General features: G+C 38.5%; 2 protein-coding genes across 4 annotated transcripts in view; one reads left to right on the top strand and one right to left on the bottom strand.

Annotated features, from left to right (window-relative positions):
* Positions 1-408: 408 nt before the first annotated feature.
* Positions 409-16,713, bottom strand: part of LMLN (leishmanolysin like peptidase) — a 147,714-nt gene continuing 131,409 nt past the window's right edge. For 2 of the 3 annotated variants that reach the window (XM_037837379.1, XM_037837390.1), the window contains exons 16-17: positions 11,487-11,697; positions 409-4,436 (exon numbers count right to left, since the gene is read on the bottom strand). In XM_037837379.1, coding sequence (XP_037693307.1) covers positions 4,336-4,436; positions 11,487-11,697 — 312 coding nt within the window. In that variant the 3' untranslated portion in view covers positions 409-4,335. The remainder of the gene's footprint in view (positions 4,437-11,486; positions 11,698-16,713) is intronic. The other variant, XR_005217120.1, reaches the window with a different exon arrangement.
* LOC119509798 (partner and localizer of BRCA2-like) lies at positions 5,941-9,727 on the top strand. Its single transcript, XM_037803810.1, has 2 exons — positions 5,941-5,944; positions 6,829-9,727. The coding sequence occupies exons 1-2, from the start codon at positions 5,941-5,943 to the stop codon at positions 9,483-9,485; spliced, it is 2,661 nt and encodes an 886-aa protein (XP_037659738.1). The 3' UTR covers positions 9,486-9,727.

The raw sequence follows: 16,713 nt of genomic DNA on the forward strand, positions 1-16,713 counted from the left end.
TTTATTGGTTGCTCTGGGGGGACTAACTTCCACTCCTCTCTATGCCACCATCTTCTCCTTCTCCCCAATTTATTTTTAACATTAAAAAATGAACTTCTGGTAGAATGTTAACAAAGCTGATTTAAATAAACCCCTCCATTTCAGCAAATTTACTGGAGGGGTCGTGAGAAAAAGGCTAATTATGTGTTAATGCCCCCTAAATAACCTATATTTTATGAATATACTGAAAGGCGTGAACATACAAAATCTGAGAGTTGTAGACAGCTTTATCTTCAGTACACAGGGCAAATAATACTGGATTTATTAAACTACTTGAAGTTAATTTATTCTATATTGTTTTAGCTACGTATACAAAACATTTGAAACTCTAAGAAAATATAATTAGTATTAATAGAAAAAATCCCCACAAAGATCTCAGTTCAACAATTAGGTCACACAGGCATGGTCAATCAATTTCACAAAACGCTTGGCTTGCTGTCCCAGGGCAGAATGGCCTCAAGTGCAAATGATAGGGATGTGCCCTTGGTACTTTCTCCCATATTACATTCAGGTTAAGAGGAAGAATCATGACTCCATGGCTACAGCCACAATATATTTGATGCCTTACCCTGAGTTGTTTTAGCCTGCTCTCTTTCCTGCGGAGGGCTACGCTCTGCAGACTTACATAAACCCTTACTGCATTCTTTAAGTAGGACAATTTTACTCAAGTTTAAATAAAAACTCTGAATTATGTTTCATAATAAAAAAAACTCAACATCCCAAAATAGAACACATGGACACCTTGTCCCCATCCAGATTTTTTAAGTGTTAAGACAAGACAAAGTAGTTTCCATTTTTATTAAAGTAGTGTTTTTCTAAGGAATATATTACACTTAAAGTTCAATACCATAAATAAAGGTTAGTCCTTAAATCTTGTTTTATTTTTTTTTTTAAATGTAAACAAACAAACAAACAAACAAAAAATAATTCGCCCTTCCCTCCCGAACTCTGACCCAAAGGACCCAAAGGAAAAAAAAAAGCCTTCCTTTCAGGTAAGATCTTTCTTCAGAATAAGTAGCAAAGACTTTGTTAAAATACGGTAGTGCTCCTGAACTTCAAGAACGTGGAACTGACTACTGCCCACTGTGAAGAGGAGCTGTGGGGCTATGACTAAGTCCCCTTCCTCTTGCCAGGCCTCCTGAGCTGCCCTTAGACACAGGCTCTTCTCTCTCCATTCAGTGTCTGAGGACGTGGATGGCACTAAGGCATGAAGCACAAGACACTGTGATGAACATGGCAGGTAAGCTGGCATGCTGCAGGAGGTGGGTCAGAGCCGGCACTGACCCGGCAATTCTGGGTGAGCATGAGGCAAAGAATTTTAATGCTGGAAGGATTCTGAGAAATTATCTAGTCATTTTACAGATAAGGAACTTGAGCCTTTTAGGCCTTATTCAGTTTTTCTTCTAATATTGAAGGTAACAATGATAAAATTCCATGGAATAATCTGATACACTTATTTATGTATCTTCCTAAAACTACTTAAGCCTCATAAATTTATGTTTCAAATATCAATAAATGTTATACCAACATATTAGGCTGAAAACTAATTTTACGCATAACTTATAATACTTGCAGGTTTATTTGGTCTCAACAAAAATACATATCCTATAGGAAAAATATAAGGGATACTTATTTTTAAGAGGGAGAGGATGTTTTCTCAGGAGAATATTGGAGGGAACTACACTAAGACTACCAAGTGCTTGCCAGTTTCTTTAAAGCTGTCAGTTAAAGTCTATCGACATGGGTTTTGCTTTCTTCCTGTAAATTCTGTTCTTGAAAAGCTGAGGGACAATTTCATTTGATAATTTTGACAACTGGGACCTTAACACAATCAAAATGACCCTAAGTCTGAACTGAAAACTGAGGTAGTCAGTTTTTATAAACACATGACCCTTTTTAAATGAGAGACTCCACCCTATTGTCCCTAAATCAGCTGCTCTCCACTCTTCTTCCTGCCCCACCTCACTTTCACCACAGCTACAGCCTGTTCAGTCTCTTTTCACAATAAACTGGCTTTGTCTTTGCTAATATGAAGGACGTACTCTGCCACAGGACAACATTCTGGCCATTGTGAATTCTTCAGTTTGTAGCTGAATTTTAGTTCACTAATTCTGCATTGAAATCTCAGGTTTTAAAAGATGTTCTTTATCTTTGTTTCATTATCATATTCTAAGAGACCAGACCTTGTCTCCTGTATCTTCTTAGAGGTTTGGAGGCTCTCTCAGTCTTCACTGAATATACAATGCAGAATTGGTTATAAGCCTTTCTGAAGAGGAAGGAAGACATTACTGTGGTTAGTTACCCTCAGGAGCTCAAGAATTCTTGACATCATACTTTTATCAAGTTTCATATTTGTGCAGAGAAAAATACTAGGATACTAGATTCCAAGCTTAATAAATATATATAGGAAAAATGTCATCTATAATATTTTCTATAGAAAGTCATTAGTGCAAATATAATTATATCAATAAAAATAAAGCAAAAAATATCTTTCAAGTATAAAAAGCACCATGCTTGGAAACAATATTACCTAAATGGCATTACTGCACAACAGTCAAAAGATAATTGAACCTATCACTGTGAATCTCAAATATACTAATAATCCATAGCATTTTTGGTGAAGTTCTTGATACAACTTTACTGGATAATTTATAATCACCTTAGTTGTATAAGTTTAGATTAATTATGTTTCTTTAAAAATATACTCTATGCTTTTCTAGGACCTTGCTCAATTTAAAGTATGCATGGGATGGGCAGAAAACTGAGCGCTGGCCTGCATACCACTATTATGAGCTTCTCTTTAAGTGAAATTGGCTAAGGTAGAAACCCCTATCCTCTCAAAATGAGAAATATCTCCAACTGAAAACTACATGTGAATATGTCTTTTTAAACTTATGCATTTAAAAAAAAAGTGATTTTCCTATATGTTGGGGTTGCTATTTGGCTTTAGTGCCAAATAGTCAGTTGGAATTGCTCCTTAGGAAATTAGGCTGCTTGTTAACTCACAGTTTCTTAAATGGAGTGCTCAATTACCACATACTGAACTGAAGCACCAACCAATGAAAGAATGAATGAATGAATGAATGAATGCTTGCCAAAGCATTGTGTGTATAATGCTACAGGATAGCATTAGCTTTAGACAGACAAACTGGACATCTCCACTATTAAAGAATTTGAAATCATAATTCAAATTCTGGTGGGGTTGGTAATCACTGGTACCAGAAAAGAATTGCTTCTGGGGACCAGAATCTATGCAGTAACAGGAGGAAGTATCAAATACAGGAGGTAAAGGACATTTAAAGGAAAGGCAGTCTTCCAACTTCTGTGACTAAGCCATGTTAAGCTGTAAAGTACACCCCATTGGATAGGCCTTACACCAAACATACACTTTGCTATTAGTAAACAATCCAGACCATCCTGTTTTGGTGTATATTCTTCCTCTTATACATTTTTTTTATCTTCACTGGTCAAAAAGGAATAGTTTTTTGTTTGATTATAGTTGTTATAACTATTACCTGAAAAACATACAATTATATTTTCTTCTGTTTGCATGTCTTCAATGTTTTCAAGCCATTATTAAACTAATGGAGACCACAACTGGAAGCTGAACATCAATGAATACAGGTAAAGCTGGAAGACTATAAAACATACTAACGATGGCTCAGTAGTAAAAGTGCCACGCAGTGGTTTGAAAAAAGCAAATATGATTAAATCATGAGATTTAGCAAAACATAATTTAAGAAACTCTTTAGAACAATGGAATCAATGATTTACATGTACCATGTACAGTCATTAAATTCAAAATCATTATAATGTGATGTAGAAATCTCAATTCAATTATTTTCTGTAAAACAAAAGACAATTTGTACTTTGGACGGCAGGATCCACAACTTATAACCTTGCAATAATTAGCTGCTGTTTAAATTACTGTAGTATTGATGATCAACTACTCCATCATTTCAGGTTAATGAAAATGCTGAGGTATATAATTAGTTTGAAAATTCCACCAATTATCCCATTTTCAAAGGAAAACTTCAGGAAGATTGTGTATCCTGAAAAATAAGAGACTTGGAATCTTGGAATTCCTTCTACTTCTCCAACCTCTGACACTGTAGGCCTGCTGATAAGTGACTGCTGTGATGCTTTGCTTCATGTTCTGACTGTGGTCAACACTTCAAGACAAAGTCAGGAATGCCACTTCTGCCATCTGCATCGACTGGTACTTGCCCAGGTTTTGTGCTTTGTTCAGAGGAACTTGACACAAAAGAATGTCTTGGTGAGTTCACTTTTCCATTCCTAGTGCCACACACACAGAAGAAATCCAGCCAGCAGAGGAAACAGATTGGCTAGCAGAAGCCAAAGAGTGACCACCAGGCTGGAGGAACGGGAACAGAGATCTAGGGTTGAAAACAAAAAACTGACTGAGAAAAGAAATGTCTTAGGGTAACATCCCAGCAAACATAAGGATGCCACAAGGGAAAATAAAGAAATATCTTGATTATTCTGAGATGGGATGCAGGACTCTTTTATTCTATTCGTCAGTGTTTCTTTTAAGTTGGGTGACCCTAATTTATCATCTTAAACCAGGATATTTTGAGAATGAAAGGGAGTGCATTTAATAATTATATCAGCACATGGACTGTCCTAGGCAAACCAGGACCTATGGTTCCCTATTTCAAAATATCTGCCCGTCTATCCATATTAACCACCCCATGCTTGATTTGGAAACAGCGGAAGATTTTATGGGCTTTGAGTACTAGGGGTATTTTTTTTTTTTTAATAACTGTTTTCACAGCTAAAACTGTTTCCTAAAACAATTTTCATATTGAAAAACATTTTTTATAGCTGTTGGAAGATCAGGCAACCCTGACTTTACTTTAGGATGAGTTGTCCTTTTAATATTTTAAACATTAATGATGGGTCTTTAAGGAACCAACCAAGGTCCAAGTCTACTCACTTAAAAGGTAAGAAAAACAGGGCTTATTTTCAGCTACAGAATGAGTAGAATGCTAATGTCAAAGCACTGGAGACTGCTCTTCTCAGCACTACACAGTGTGGAACAAGTATTTTTTAAAATTGTTTTTCTACATATAACCCAGGTAACCCACAAGGAACATAAATTCTTCCCCAATGGAACCTGCTGATATTTGCTAAATCATATCAAAAGCCTGCTTAACCTAGAACAATGTTTCTCAAAGTTTTCAAAGGTCTTCCCTAGACCAATAGCATCAGCATCACCTGGGAACTTGTTAGAAATGCAAATTCTCAGGCCCCGACCCCAGCTCTTCTGAATCAGAAACTCTGGGGCCCTGCAATTTGTGTTTTAATATGATTCTGATGCATACTACAGTGTAAAAACCTCTGACCTAGAGCTGCGGTGTATAATATGGCAGCACTGGCTATATGTGGCTATTTAAATTAAAATTGAATAAAATTAAAATTTAGTTCCTCGGTCACACTAGCCACATTTCACATGTTCAGTCATCACATGTGGCTAGTGACTACTGTGTTAAGACAGTATAGGTTACAGAATATTTCCATTACTCCAGAAATTTTTATTGGACAAGTTCTAGCCTAGCACATCAGGGATAGTGGTCTTGGCTGGAGTAAGAAATGGATCCTGGAGTCACTAATGACAGAAGCATATTACTTTATCTCCTGATTCTCAATTTGGCCCAAAGGAAACAGATAGGAGAACTAGCTGTTGTTTATCCACTTTTGGTACTAAAAAGCGGAACATTTTTTGTCCCTCAAAAACATCATGCATGGTGAAATAAGCCAGACACATAAGGACAGATACTGTATGATTCAACTTTTATGAATTATCTCGATTACAGAAGACAGAAAGTAGATTAGAGGTTATCAGGGGCTAGGGGAAGGGAAAATGGGGAGTTATGCTTAATGGGTACCGAGTTTCTGTTTGGTGTATGAAAAATTTAAAATGGATGGTGGTGATGGATATACAACATTTTGAAATGTAATTAATGTCACTGAATTATACACTTAAAAACAGCAAATTTTTAAGGCAAATTTTATGTTATATATTGTATCACAAAAATTAAAAAATGAATACAACCCAAGAGACCTTCTATGATAGTATTCTGCAAAAATGAAAGTTTCAAAAAGGGTATTTCAAAATGAATTGGAGTCAGTCAGACCTTGCTTTAGATCCGAACAAAATTATTTATTAGCTGTGACTGTGGATACATTACTTAATCTGTCTATACCTTAGTTTTCTCATGTATCAAATCAAGAGGATAATTCCTACATCATAGGTTCTGTGATGATAAATGCAATGATAAATATCAAACTCTTGATAGTAAGGTCTAAGGGGCCAAACAGTGAAGGTGGAGATGGTGGGAATAGGATGGTTTGCAATCTCCACCCCCCACATTTTTTCAACAAATTCACTTGTCTTTGTCATGTTTCAGGGGAGGAACTTCATTTCATAGCCCCTAGATCTATTCTGGCTTTCTCCTCATTCCTATATATAATTTTAATGAACTCTCCTATGAGTCCTATGGCTTAATTAGCTAGAGGTAACTCTCCTTTTACCTTAACATGAACTGCTAATGATCTCAATCCCCGTCCATCTCTTTGAAGATGAGATGGTGATCGTTTCTTTTAGTTAACTCTGGGATTAGGTCTGAGGTTGGGAACTCCACAGAACCACCTATTTACATACCAGCAGCCCTCTAATTCTAGCCAAAGAAACTTAAAAAAAATAAATAAATAAATAAATAAAAATTAAGTCATCCTGTCAGTTTCACATTAAAAATAAAAGTTAAGATATAAATGCATGTAACCAGCTGCCTAGAAGTCCTAACTTAGCAGCAGATGATTCATGTTCTATAAATGAGCTCACTTACAATAACTTACCACCAAATGAAAAACAGTACTTAAAGAAACAAAATCACACTGAGAAGTCTTTAAAATCTCCTAGGAATGCTCTCGATGGTAGGAATGAAAGTTTCTGGGAAAATGAGAGTCTAAGTCAACGTCAGAGCCTCAGCCTAGAAGCAGTCCCTCCTGTTTCTACAGAAAATCAAACACATTCTTGCACAGTGCTTGACGGGCTTCTGTTTCCTGCAGAATATTATGTTAGAATGACACGAAGCATGTCAAATTGCCAAAGGAAAGTAGCCCTGGAAGCTGTAATTCAAAGTCATTTAGGTGTTAAGAAAAAGGGATCAAAAAATAAAAATAAGGAGGCAGCTAGAAATTTAAACCTTTCTTATGAAGAAACTGACCAAAGTGAAATTAGGATGGCTGACACATGTGTGGGACAACCAAGTTCAAGAAGTCCTCAGAAATTCCTCTCATTAACTGAGGTCAGCTGTCCCCCTGGGTCCTCGGACGATAGTGACATTACTAGGAGGGCAGTTACCCAACCATCTCATAAAAGACACATGGGACAAAGAAAATCAATCTACACCCCATTATTAGATCAGGAACTACATTTGCCAATTTCTGGCACATCGGGTATCAACAGGCCCAAGGAAGAAGTTGCCTTGCACCAAGATCAGAAAGAAAAAGAAATGACCCATGGCAAGAAGAGAGTTAAAGGGAAGAAAGGCCATCATCAGAAAGAGGACTCCCTCTCTTCCAGTGGCAGTGCATATTTAGCTCTGGATCATGAAGCCTTCAGTCCTCCATTTTATAAGCATGAAATGCTAAGTTTAAAGCAACTGTCATCTTTCCTCAAAATCACAGACTTTCAGTTACCTGATGAAGACTTTGGACCTCTTAAACTTGAAAAACTGAAGTCCTACCCAGAAAAACCAGTTGAGCCTTTTGAATCAAAAATGTATAGAGAGAGGCATCCTAAAGAAGGAAATTGTACTGTTTTGAAAGAACTGATTCCTGAACAAGTAGACATAGAAAAGGAGGACTTGGAAAAGGAATTCATTTTTCTTCCAGGAAAAGTACATTCAAAAATGCCTAACATAAAAAGCCACCAGCCTAAGAAGAAGGACCTTTCTTCATCCATGTTACTTTTCACTCCTTTAAATACAGTTGTACCTGATGATAATGACAGACCTGCAGCAGACCTGTGTTCACCTGCTTTCCCCATCTTGGGTACTACTCCAGCTTTTGGCTCCCAAGCATGCTATGAAAATGTGTCTGCAGAGGTTGTTGGATCTACTTGCTGTACACCGCAGCTTTTTCACCTGAATGACACAACTGGTCTTGCTAATGATAGTAAACAATGCAGCAGTCCAACCAGTCTGTCCAGATTGGATACCAGCCTGCATTTGTCAGGTTGGAAAGGACAACCTGACCATGACTGTGACTCTGGCCCCCAAGCAACACCTCTACCTGTGGAGTCATTCACTGTCAAACAAGATCAGCTACCTGGAGGTACACACCTGGCATTGTGTAAACATTCAGTTGAACAGAATGAAATGGAAGACCTTCCTGCTTGTGATAGCGTAAACCCAGGCAACCTTCAATTGGTTTCAAAGTTAAAGAATCCTTCAGGTTCCTGTTCAGTAGACGTGGGTACCATGTGGTGGGAAACAGCTGGTCATAAAGAGCCATGCATTGTAACTGCTTGTGAATATATTGTTTCTCTTTGGAAGCCTCTGGATACTTGGCAGTGGAAAAAAGTTTATTCCTGGCACTTCACAGAGGTTCCAGTATTACAAATAGTTTCAGTGCCTGATGTTTGTAATCTTGTGTGTGTAGCTTTGGGAAATTTGGAAATCAGAGAAATCAGGGCATTACTTTGTTCCTCGCATGATGAAAGTGAAGAGCAATTACTACTGAAATCTGGAAATATAAAAGCAGTACTTGGCCTGACAAAGAGGAGGCTGGTCACTAGCAGCTGGACGCTTTGTGATCAACAAATAGAAATGATGACGTTTGCGGAAGATGGAGGAAGCAAAGAAAAACAGTTTTTGATGCCCCCTGAAGAGACTATACTAACTTTTGCTGAGGTTCAAGGGATGCAAGAAGCTCTACTTGGTACCACTATAATGAACAACATTGTTATTTGGAATTTAAAAACCGGGCAGCTTTTGAAAAAGATGCACGTTGGTGATTCTTACCAAGCTTCAGTCTGTCACAAAGCCTATTCTGAAATGGGGCTCCTATTTGTTGTGCTGAGACATCCTTGTGCCAAGGGGAGTGAGTCGTTCGGAAGCCCTGTATTTCAGCTGATTGTGATGAACCCTAAGACGGCCCTGGGTATGGGTGTGATGCTCTACTGTCTTCCTCACGGGCAGGCTGGAAGGTTCTTGGAAGGTGACGTGAAAGACAATTTTGCAGCAGCAGTATTGACTTCTGGAAAAATTGCCATTTGGGACTTACTTCTAGGTCATTGCACTGCTATTCTCCCACCTATCTCTGATCAAAATTGGTCTTTCGTTAAATGGTCAGGGACAGATTCTCATTTGCTGGTTGGACAGAAAGATGGAAATATATTTATTTACCACTACTATTAAGATAAGGTGAAAACACAGTTTCTGGGTATATTTGGCCTGTTAATATTTTTTGGAGTTGTAGCTGTAAAGGGAAATATCTGGATGACATTTAAAATAATTAGTCTTATTCATTGATACAGATCGTTTTTTTATTATGATGGTGGTGGGCACCTTTGATCTTGAATGTTTATTTATACTTACTTAAATAATATTGGTTTTTCCCCACATTTGCATGTTTGCTTTTAAAAGGTGTGTATACAGTTAAAGCGTCAAATGTTAATAAATATTTATTTTGAAAAAAAAAAAAAAAAAAAAAAAAAAAAAAAAAAAAAAGTTAACTGAGCATCTTTTAACACTATCCATGTATTAAAACACATTTACTTTATCCCAAATCAAAATGATCTAAGATTTTATATCATTTCAAATAATTCATTGTGTTATTCAAATGGTAACAGCAGAAAACTCAGCTGGAATACAATACAGAAAAGTGTTTGTTAACTCTATTGTTTAGTAGGTCTAAGACTGCTTTTCTTAGAAAGTCCTGCTTGCAAGGCTGGCCATTGGCTGCTGTCTGGGAACTGGATATTGGAGGGTTCCCACCATTCCCTAACTCATAAGAGTGGCTCATTGTGCCTAAACCATTGGTACATACAATGTGGCTAATGCTGAACACATGCTTTCCTTCTGGGAATCTGGAATTTTGGTAAAAGTGCCAGGCAGGGGTGCCTATGTAACCAGCCCCCAATACAAATTCTGGGCACTGCATCTCTACTGAGCTTCTCTGCTAGACAACATTTCACATATGCTATTACAATTTGGTGGAATTAAGCATGTCCTGTGTGACTCTACTGGGGAAAGGACTCTGGGAAACCTGCACCTGGTTTCCGTCAGACTTTGCCCCATGAGCCTTTTCCCTTTGTTGATTTTTCTTTGCATCCTTTCACTGTAATAAATCTTAGCTGTGAGTACAAACTACATGCTCAGTCCTATGAGTCCTTCTAGAAAATCACCAAACATGTGGGTGGTCTTGAAGACCCTAATACAAGTACTAGCTCTCCCTCTACTTACTGCTAATATTTAGATAAAGCCCCCCAGGATTCAGAAAAGAAAGGAAATTAAATCTTAGAGGTAGAGAAACTTTGACTTGTAAACTGAACATAGTCTTCTAAAACCAGAGCACAGACCATGCAAAGGGCTAAACTGTTCCATTTTATGAGAAAATGAAACACTGCATAAGACCTTTTTTATTCATATTCTAAAATGTCAAACTCCATAAAATCTTAGTGGTCATTTAAATCAAAGCTTTAGTTCAGAATCCATGAATTCGGCTTTTATAAATCCTAGCAATGGGTGATCAGCCTCAGTTTCAACATCTTCAATAATGGGGAATGCATTCTTCTCAAGGCTGCCCTTTCCTTTTCCCTTCTGGTTCTAAAGGATTTAACTGGAATCTGTCTCCCTACAACTTCAAACTATTGGTTCCAATTCTACTCTCCGGAGTTTCACAGAAAGAGTATAAGATCCCTCAATAAAAATTATCATCTTCTCTTTAGCAGTCTATGTCTTTCTGTCTCATTTCGTGTGTTTATTTGGCCTCCTTACAGCTTTCTCTTCTGGGTGCAGGCTTCCCAGAGTCCTCTCCCAGTAGAGTTAAATACATTTGATTGCTTTTTGTATTTAATGAGTAGAATTTTGCTTTTGTTTGCTCTTAATTTCCAAATGAATGGATTAAACATTCACTTTTTATTTGTGACCTTCAATAATTATTTTGTGTGTGTGCAGGTCAGACATTTTTCAAACAGAAAGGTTCCTCACTCTTGGTCTTACTGAACAGAACTGTCAAGTTTTCCCTACTTTAGATTTCAAATAATGGTGGGATGGAAGGCTTTTCCCATAAAACTGCAATTAGAAAAGAGACTCAACCTGTTTTAGAGCTCCCTTGAAGGGAGTTTTCAACATCCTATAAGAAAAAAATCTCCCTTTTTACTTTCTCTCCGTATTTGAACCATAGAGACTACTTACCCATTGGTAGAGCTCGGGTCAGGTTAAAAGCTGGAGGATCTGTCTCTGGAGGACAGAGCTCACAGAAGTCCCAACATGATGGACAGAGCAGGTTTCCATCATGAATCCAGCCGTTCATCTGAATACTAACAGGAAGGACCTGCCCAGCCCGACTACATAAATACGAAGTATCCTGGACCCAAACCTTCAGACCTTGAGCAGAACAAGAAACCTTCAAATAGAAAACAAAACAAAACAAAACAATCAGGTCACTAAGACTCTAGGAAATGAGATTTCTCCTTTAACTGCAGGGATATACATCAGAATTTTTTTTAAAAAGTGGCTATAAAGCACAATTTGGGATCTGGGTGTGATGCAAAATACTAACACTGATTATCTTAGATGGCTACCAAACTACTCCAAAAGGCAATTTCAAAAGAATTCCAAAAGTATACTTGAATAAGGGTGTCATTTTTGAAATAACTCTATCATAGTTAAGTTGAAATATAACACTCATTTGGAAATTTAAGTTATAATAAGCTATCAAGAAAGACAACAACGAAGTGTGACCTCAGATTGTAAGGTAGTTTGGTTCCAAACACGGGCAATGAAGCCAAATGGCAGGCAACAATAAAAAGTTTATTAAGAGAAGCCCCAGGGCGGTCCCAGCTACAGAAAGGGACTGCTTGGAGGGAAAACGGCACAGTTGGGTGGTGGGATTTCTTTTTTATAGGGCTTTCTGCCAATTGGGGTTACACGGGGTCTTGGAAATGTAAAGTATGTGAGCTTTGGCCAATAGGGGATTACACATAGTTTATCTTGTAACTTTGGCAATGCCCGGTTTGTACATTTAAACAGGAGAGGTGGGGAGGGAGGGAGCAATGATGTGGCAGGCAAAGCGGGAGGAGGGGTGGGGGCAGTGATGGCATGAAATGGGGGAAGGGAGGGGGCAGCAAGGCAGCCCAGCTTTATAAAGGAGGGAAATGGGGGGGGGGGCAGGGCCCAGACCCAACACAGATAATCCCACAAATCTGTCATTCAATGACCCATATCTACTAAGTATCACCACAGCTACAGTGCAATGTAATAATTCTTTTAAGTGAGAATTAATTGAGCATTGTGCTTGGTGCTGAAAAGGATACCAAAGGAGTCCATGACACAGTGCTGAGAAAGGGGTGGGATGTGAATATATTTTTTCCCCACCAAAATTAACCTCAAAGTGTTTTATGATTAAGAATCAACAAATGGTAGAAACAAGAGCAATAAGAGACCAGAATGCAAAGTTTCATGGAAGAAATGGCAGTTATATCCTAAAGAAATACCCAAGATTTGTATGAATGAAGTTGATGCTACAGGTTGGGAAATAGCATGCACATGACTTTGGGAGGAGGATTATCTGAGTGTGTTGACAGGACAAGAGGAATAAGTATTCTATTGTGGAATTCCAAGAATTAAGCATGGACATATAGGGTAGGCTGTACAAGTGGTTCCAGACTTAGCAGACCCAAGAAAGCTGAATAGAAATTCAACTGTGGGGAAAGCCAAGAAACAACCTGATTTACATTGAGAACAAAAGAAGGCTCAGGAATTGCTGGTAGCAGGAACCAAAAAGTAAGGACTACAATGAGAAGGATTAGATTAAAGGCTATTTAAGAAACAGACCCTCAGATTTCCCTCCTTCATTAGGAGTGGGTGGGCTACTGTTTCTTCCTAATCCAAAACATTTGAGATTTATGTTCTGGAAGGGATAAAACAGAAAATTCTGTTCTGGGAACACCAACTACAGATGAATGTTGGGATGTCATTCTGAAAATGAGGACTCTTAACTAAAATTTTACCTTCTAACATTCAAACCTAGAATACTGACAGCTTTGCACAGAGTTCCAGGCAAAACATTTTAAGTTTCCTCTGAGGAATCTGACCAGCCCAAGGGAGAAAAAACCTCTAGATACCAAAGGTTCTGCAAGGAAACAGGTTTACAGTAAAGACCACAGTGTACAGGCCCTATGTCCATGCTCAGAGCTTCCAACTGGCTTCCAGTTAGTACTTGCATACAAGTAAACTGTTAAAGATCACCAAAAAACAGACACAACTTATTAAATTTCAGAATACTGCATTGAAAATGGGGTGGGGGTGGGTATAGTGAGGAGCTAAGGAAAAGAATTTACTAGTCTCCAGAGCAGAGGTAGGGGAGTGTGTGTGTGTGTGTGGGGGGGGTAACATACAAACAATAAAAAATCAGAATGACAATGGGAGCTAGAATACAAAGGAAAAATGCCTTCAGAATTCTGATGGAAAATAATTTCCCAAAAGAAAATTATATTCAGTCATACCATCATCAAGTGTAATGGTAGAACTGTGAATGCTTTCAGACAGGTGAGGTCTCAAAATTTTTTTCTCCCACACTCTTTCTTAAAAAGCCTCTAGACGGCATACTTACTAAAATGAAAAAAAAGGAACCAAGAAAGATGACAAAAGATTCACTAAAATAGGGAATCCAATACAAGAGAGAGGCAAGGGAAATGTCCAGGACAATAATGAATCCTAAGATGACGGTTGTCCTGCAAATCTAAAGAGAATCTAGTCCAGATTGGTGCAGGTAAAAAATTATCAGAAGAGATTTTCTAAGATGAAATTGATAAGATACCTCAAGTATCTGACTGCACTAAGAGAAGACACACCCAAGTGGGAGAAGAGTTTGGAATTAAATTAGTATTAAGTACACAGAAAATGAAGCAAATAAAAAAAAAAAAAGATAAATAATTATTAAGTCCAGTGGGGGGAAATATTGGGGAGAATTAGAAATCATTGTATATTACATGCCTCAGCATTTACGTAGCTATAATAATGTAAACAGTGAATATATATCTATCTAAAATTACCAATGGGACTATGGGGACGTAGGAAGTGGGTCTGGTGGGAGAAGCAGGTGAAGCAGCTAAATCCTCATCAACCAAAGTCAATAAATTATGCCTAAAATTGAAATATTCTGAAGGAATAATATAAGCATTTTATAAATAGGAAGGCCGATACCCTCCCCACCAAAATCAGCTAAGAATTGGAAGTGATGTCTCTATGAAGAAGCAGATAGTGTTAGATTTCAATAAGAAAAACAGTCTTTATAAATTTGTCTTTATAGTCTTTATAGTACAGAAAATAGAAAATAATCACTTTGCTTTCTAGTCTGAGAGACTGAACGTATTATTAGTCCTGACTGGAAGTAGGACAAATGAGAGGCAAGGGTGTTTGGAAGAGGATAGTAAACAAGAGCTCTTGTGGCTGAAATGGTACAAGTAATTCTCATTCTTCAGTTCTCAGGATCACACTCTCCTTCCCAAACATCCTTTGGTAGAGTATGGAATATTCATTAAGTTGTAAGTACATAAGTTACAGAATGCCTATATCTTTTTTTTGTGTGTGTGTGTGCTTTTTTTTTTTATCTTCATTTTATTGAGATATATTCACATACCATGCAGTCATACAAAACAAATCGTACTTTTGATTGTTTACAGTACTATTACATAGTGGTACATTCATCACCCAAATCAATCCCTGACACCTTCATTAGCACACACACAAAAATAACAAGAATAATAATTAGAGTGAAAAAGAGCAATTGAAGTAAAAAAGAACACTGGGTACCTTTGTCTGTTTGTTTCCTTCCCCTATTTTTCTACTCATCCATCCATAAACTAGACAAAGTGGAGTATGGTCCTTATGGCTTTCCCAATCCCATTGTCACCCCTCATAAGCTACATTTTTATACAACTGTCTTCGAGATTCATGGGTTCTGGGTTGTAGTGTGATAGTTTCAGGTATCCACCACCAGCTACCCCAATTCTTCAGAACCTAAAAAGGGTTGTCTAAAGTGTGCATAAGAGTGCCCACCAGAGTGACCTCTTGGCTCCTTTTGGAATCTCTCTGCCACTGAAGCTTATTTCATTTCCTTTCACATCCCCCTATTGGTCAAGAAGATGTTCTCCGTCCCACGATGCCAGGTCTACATTCCTCCCCGGGAGTCATATTCCACGTTGCCAGGGAGATTCACTCCCCTGGGTGTCTGATCCCATGTAGGGGGAAGGGCAGTGATTTCACCTTTCAAGTTGGCTTAGCTAGAGAGACAGGGCCACATCTGAGCAACAAAGAGGCATTCGGGAGGAGGCTCTTAGGGCACAACCATAGGGAGGCCTAGCCTCTCCTTTGCAGCAACCGTCTTCCCAAGGGTAAAACCTGTGGTAGAGGGCTCAACCCATCAAACCACCAGTCCCCTATGTCTGTGGTCATGTTAGCAACCATGGAGGTGGGTGTGCCAGTTTGAATATATTGTGTCCCCAGATGCCATTATCTTTGTGATCTTGTGGGACAGACATTTTGGTGCTGGTTAGATTTGCTTGGAATGTGCCCCACCCAGCTGTGGGTGGTAACCTTGGTGGGATACTCCCATGGAGGCGTGACCCCACCCATTCAGGGTGGGCCTTGATCAGTGGAGCCATATAAAACATGCTGACTCAAAGAGACTGGACGGAGTGCAGCTGTGAGTGATGTTTTGGATTGGAGCAAGCTTGCTGGAGAGGAACGTCGTGGGAGAAAGCCATTTTGAAACCAGAACTTTGGAGCAGACGCCAGCCACGTGCCTTCCCAGCTAACAGAGGTTTTCCGGACGCCATTGGCCATCTTCCAGTGAAGGTACCCGACTGCTGACGTGTTACCTTGGACGTTTTGTGGCCTTAAGACTGTAACTGTGTAGCAAAATAAACCCCCGTTTTATAAAAGCCTATCCATCTCTGGTGTTTTGCATTCCGCAGCATTAGCAAACTAAAACAGATTTTGGTACCAGAGAAGTGGGGTGCTTTTGCTGCTGAGTTTGCAAATACCAAACATGTTGGAACGGCTTTTTAAATGGATAATGGGGAGTTTCTGGAAGAGTTGTGAGGAGCTTGATAGAAAAGGCCAAAACTGCTTTAAAGAGACTGTTTATGGAAATATGGACTCTAAAGATACTTCTGATGAGGCCCTGAGCAGAAATGATGAATGTGCTGTTGTAAACTGGAAGAAAGGTGATCCTTGTTTTAAAGTGGCAGAGAATTTGGCAAAATTGAGTCCTGGTGTCAGATGGAAGGAAGAATCTGGAAGCAACAACCTGGATATTTAGCTGAGGAGATCTCCAGACTACGTGTGGAGGATGTATCTTGGCTTCTCCTTGCAGCTTATAGTAAAATACGAGCAGAGAGAGATAAGCTTAGAACTG

The sequence above is a fragment of the Choloepus didactylus genome, chromosome 1, assembly GCF_015220235.1.
Source record: "Choloepus didactylus isolate mChoDid1 chromosome 1, mChoDid1.pri, whole genome shotgun sequence".
NCBI lineage: Eukaryota > Metazoa > Chordata > Mammalia > Pilosa > Megalonychidae > Choloepus > Choloepus didactylus.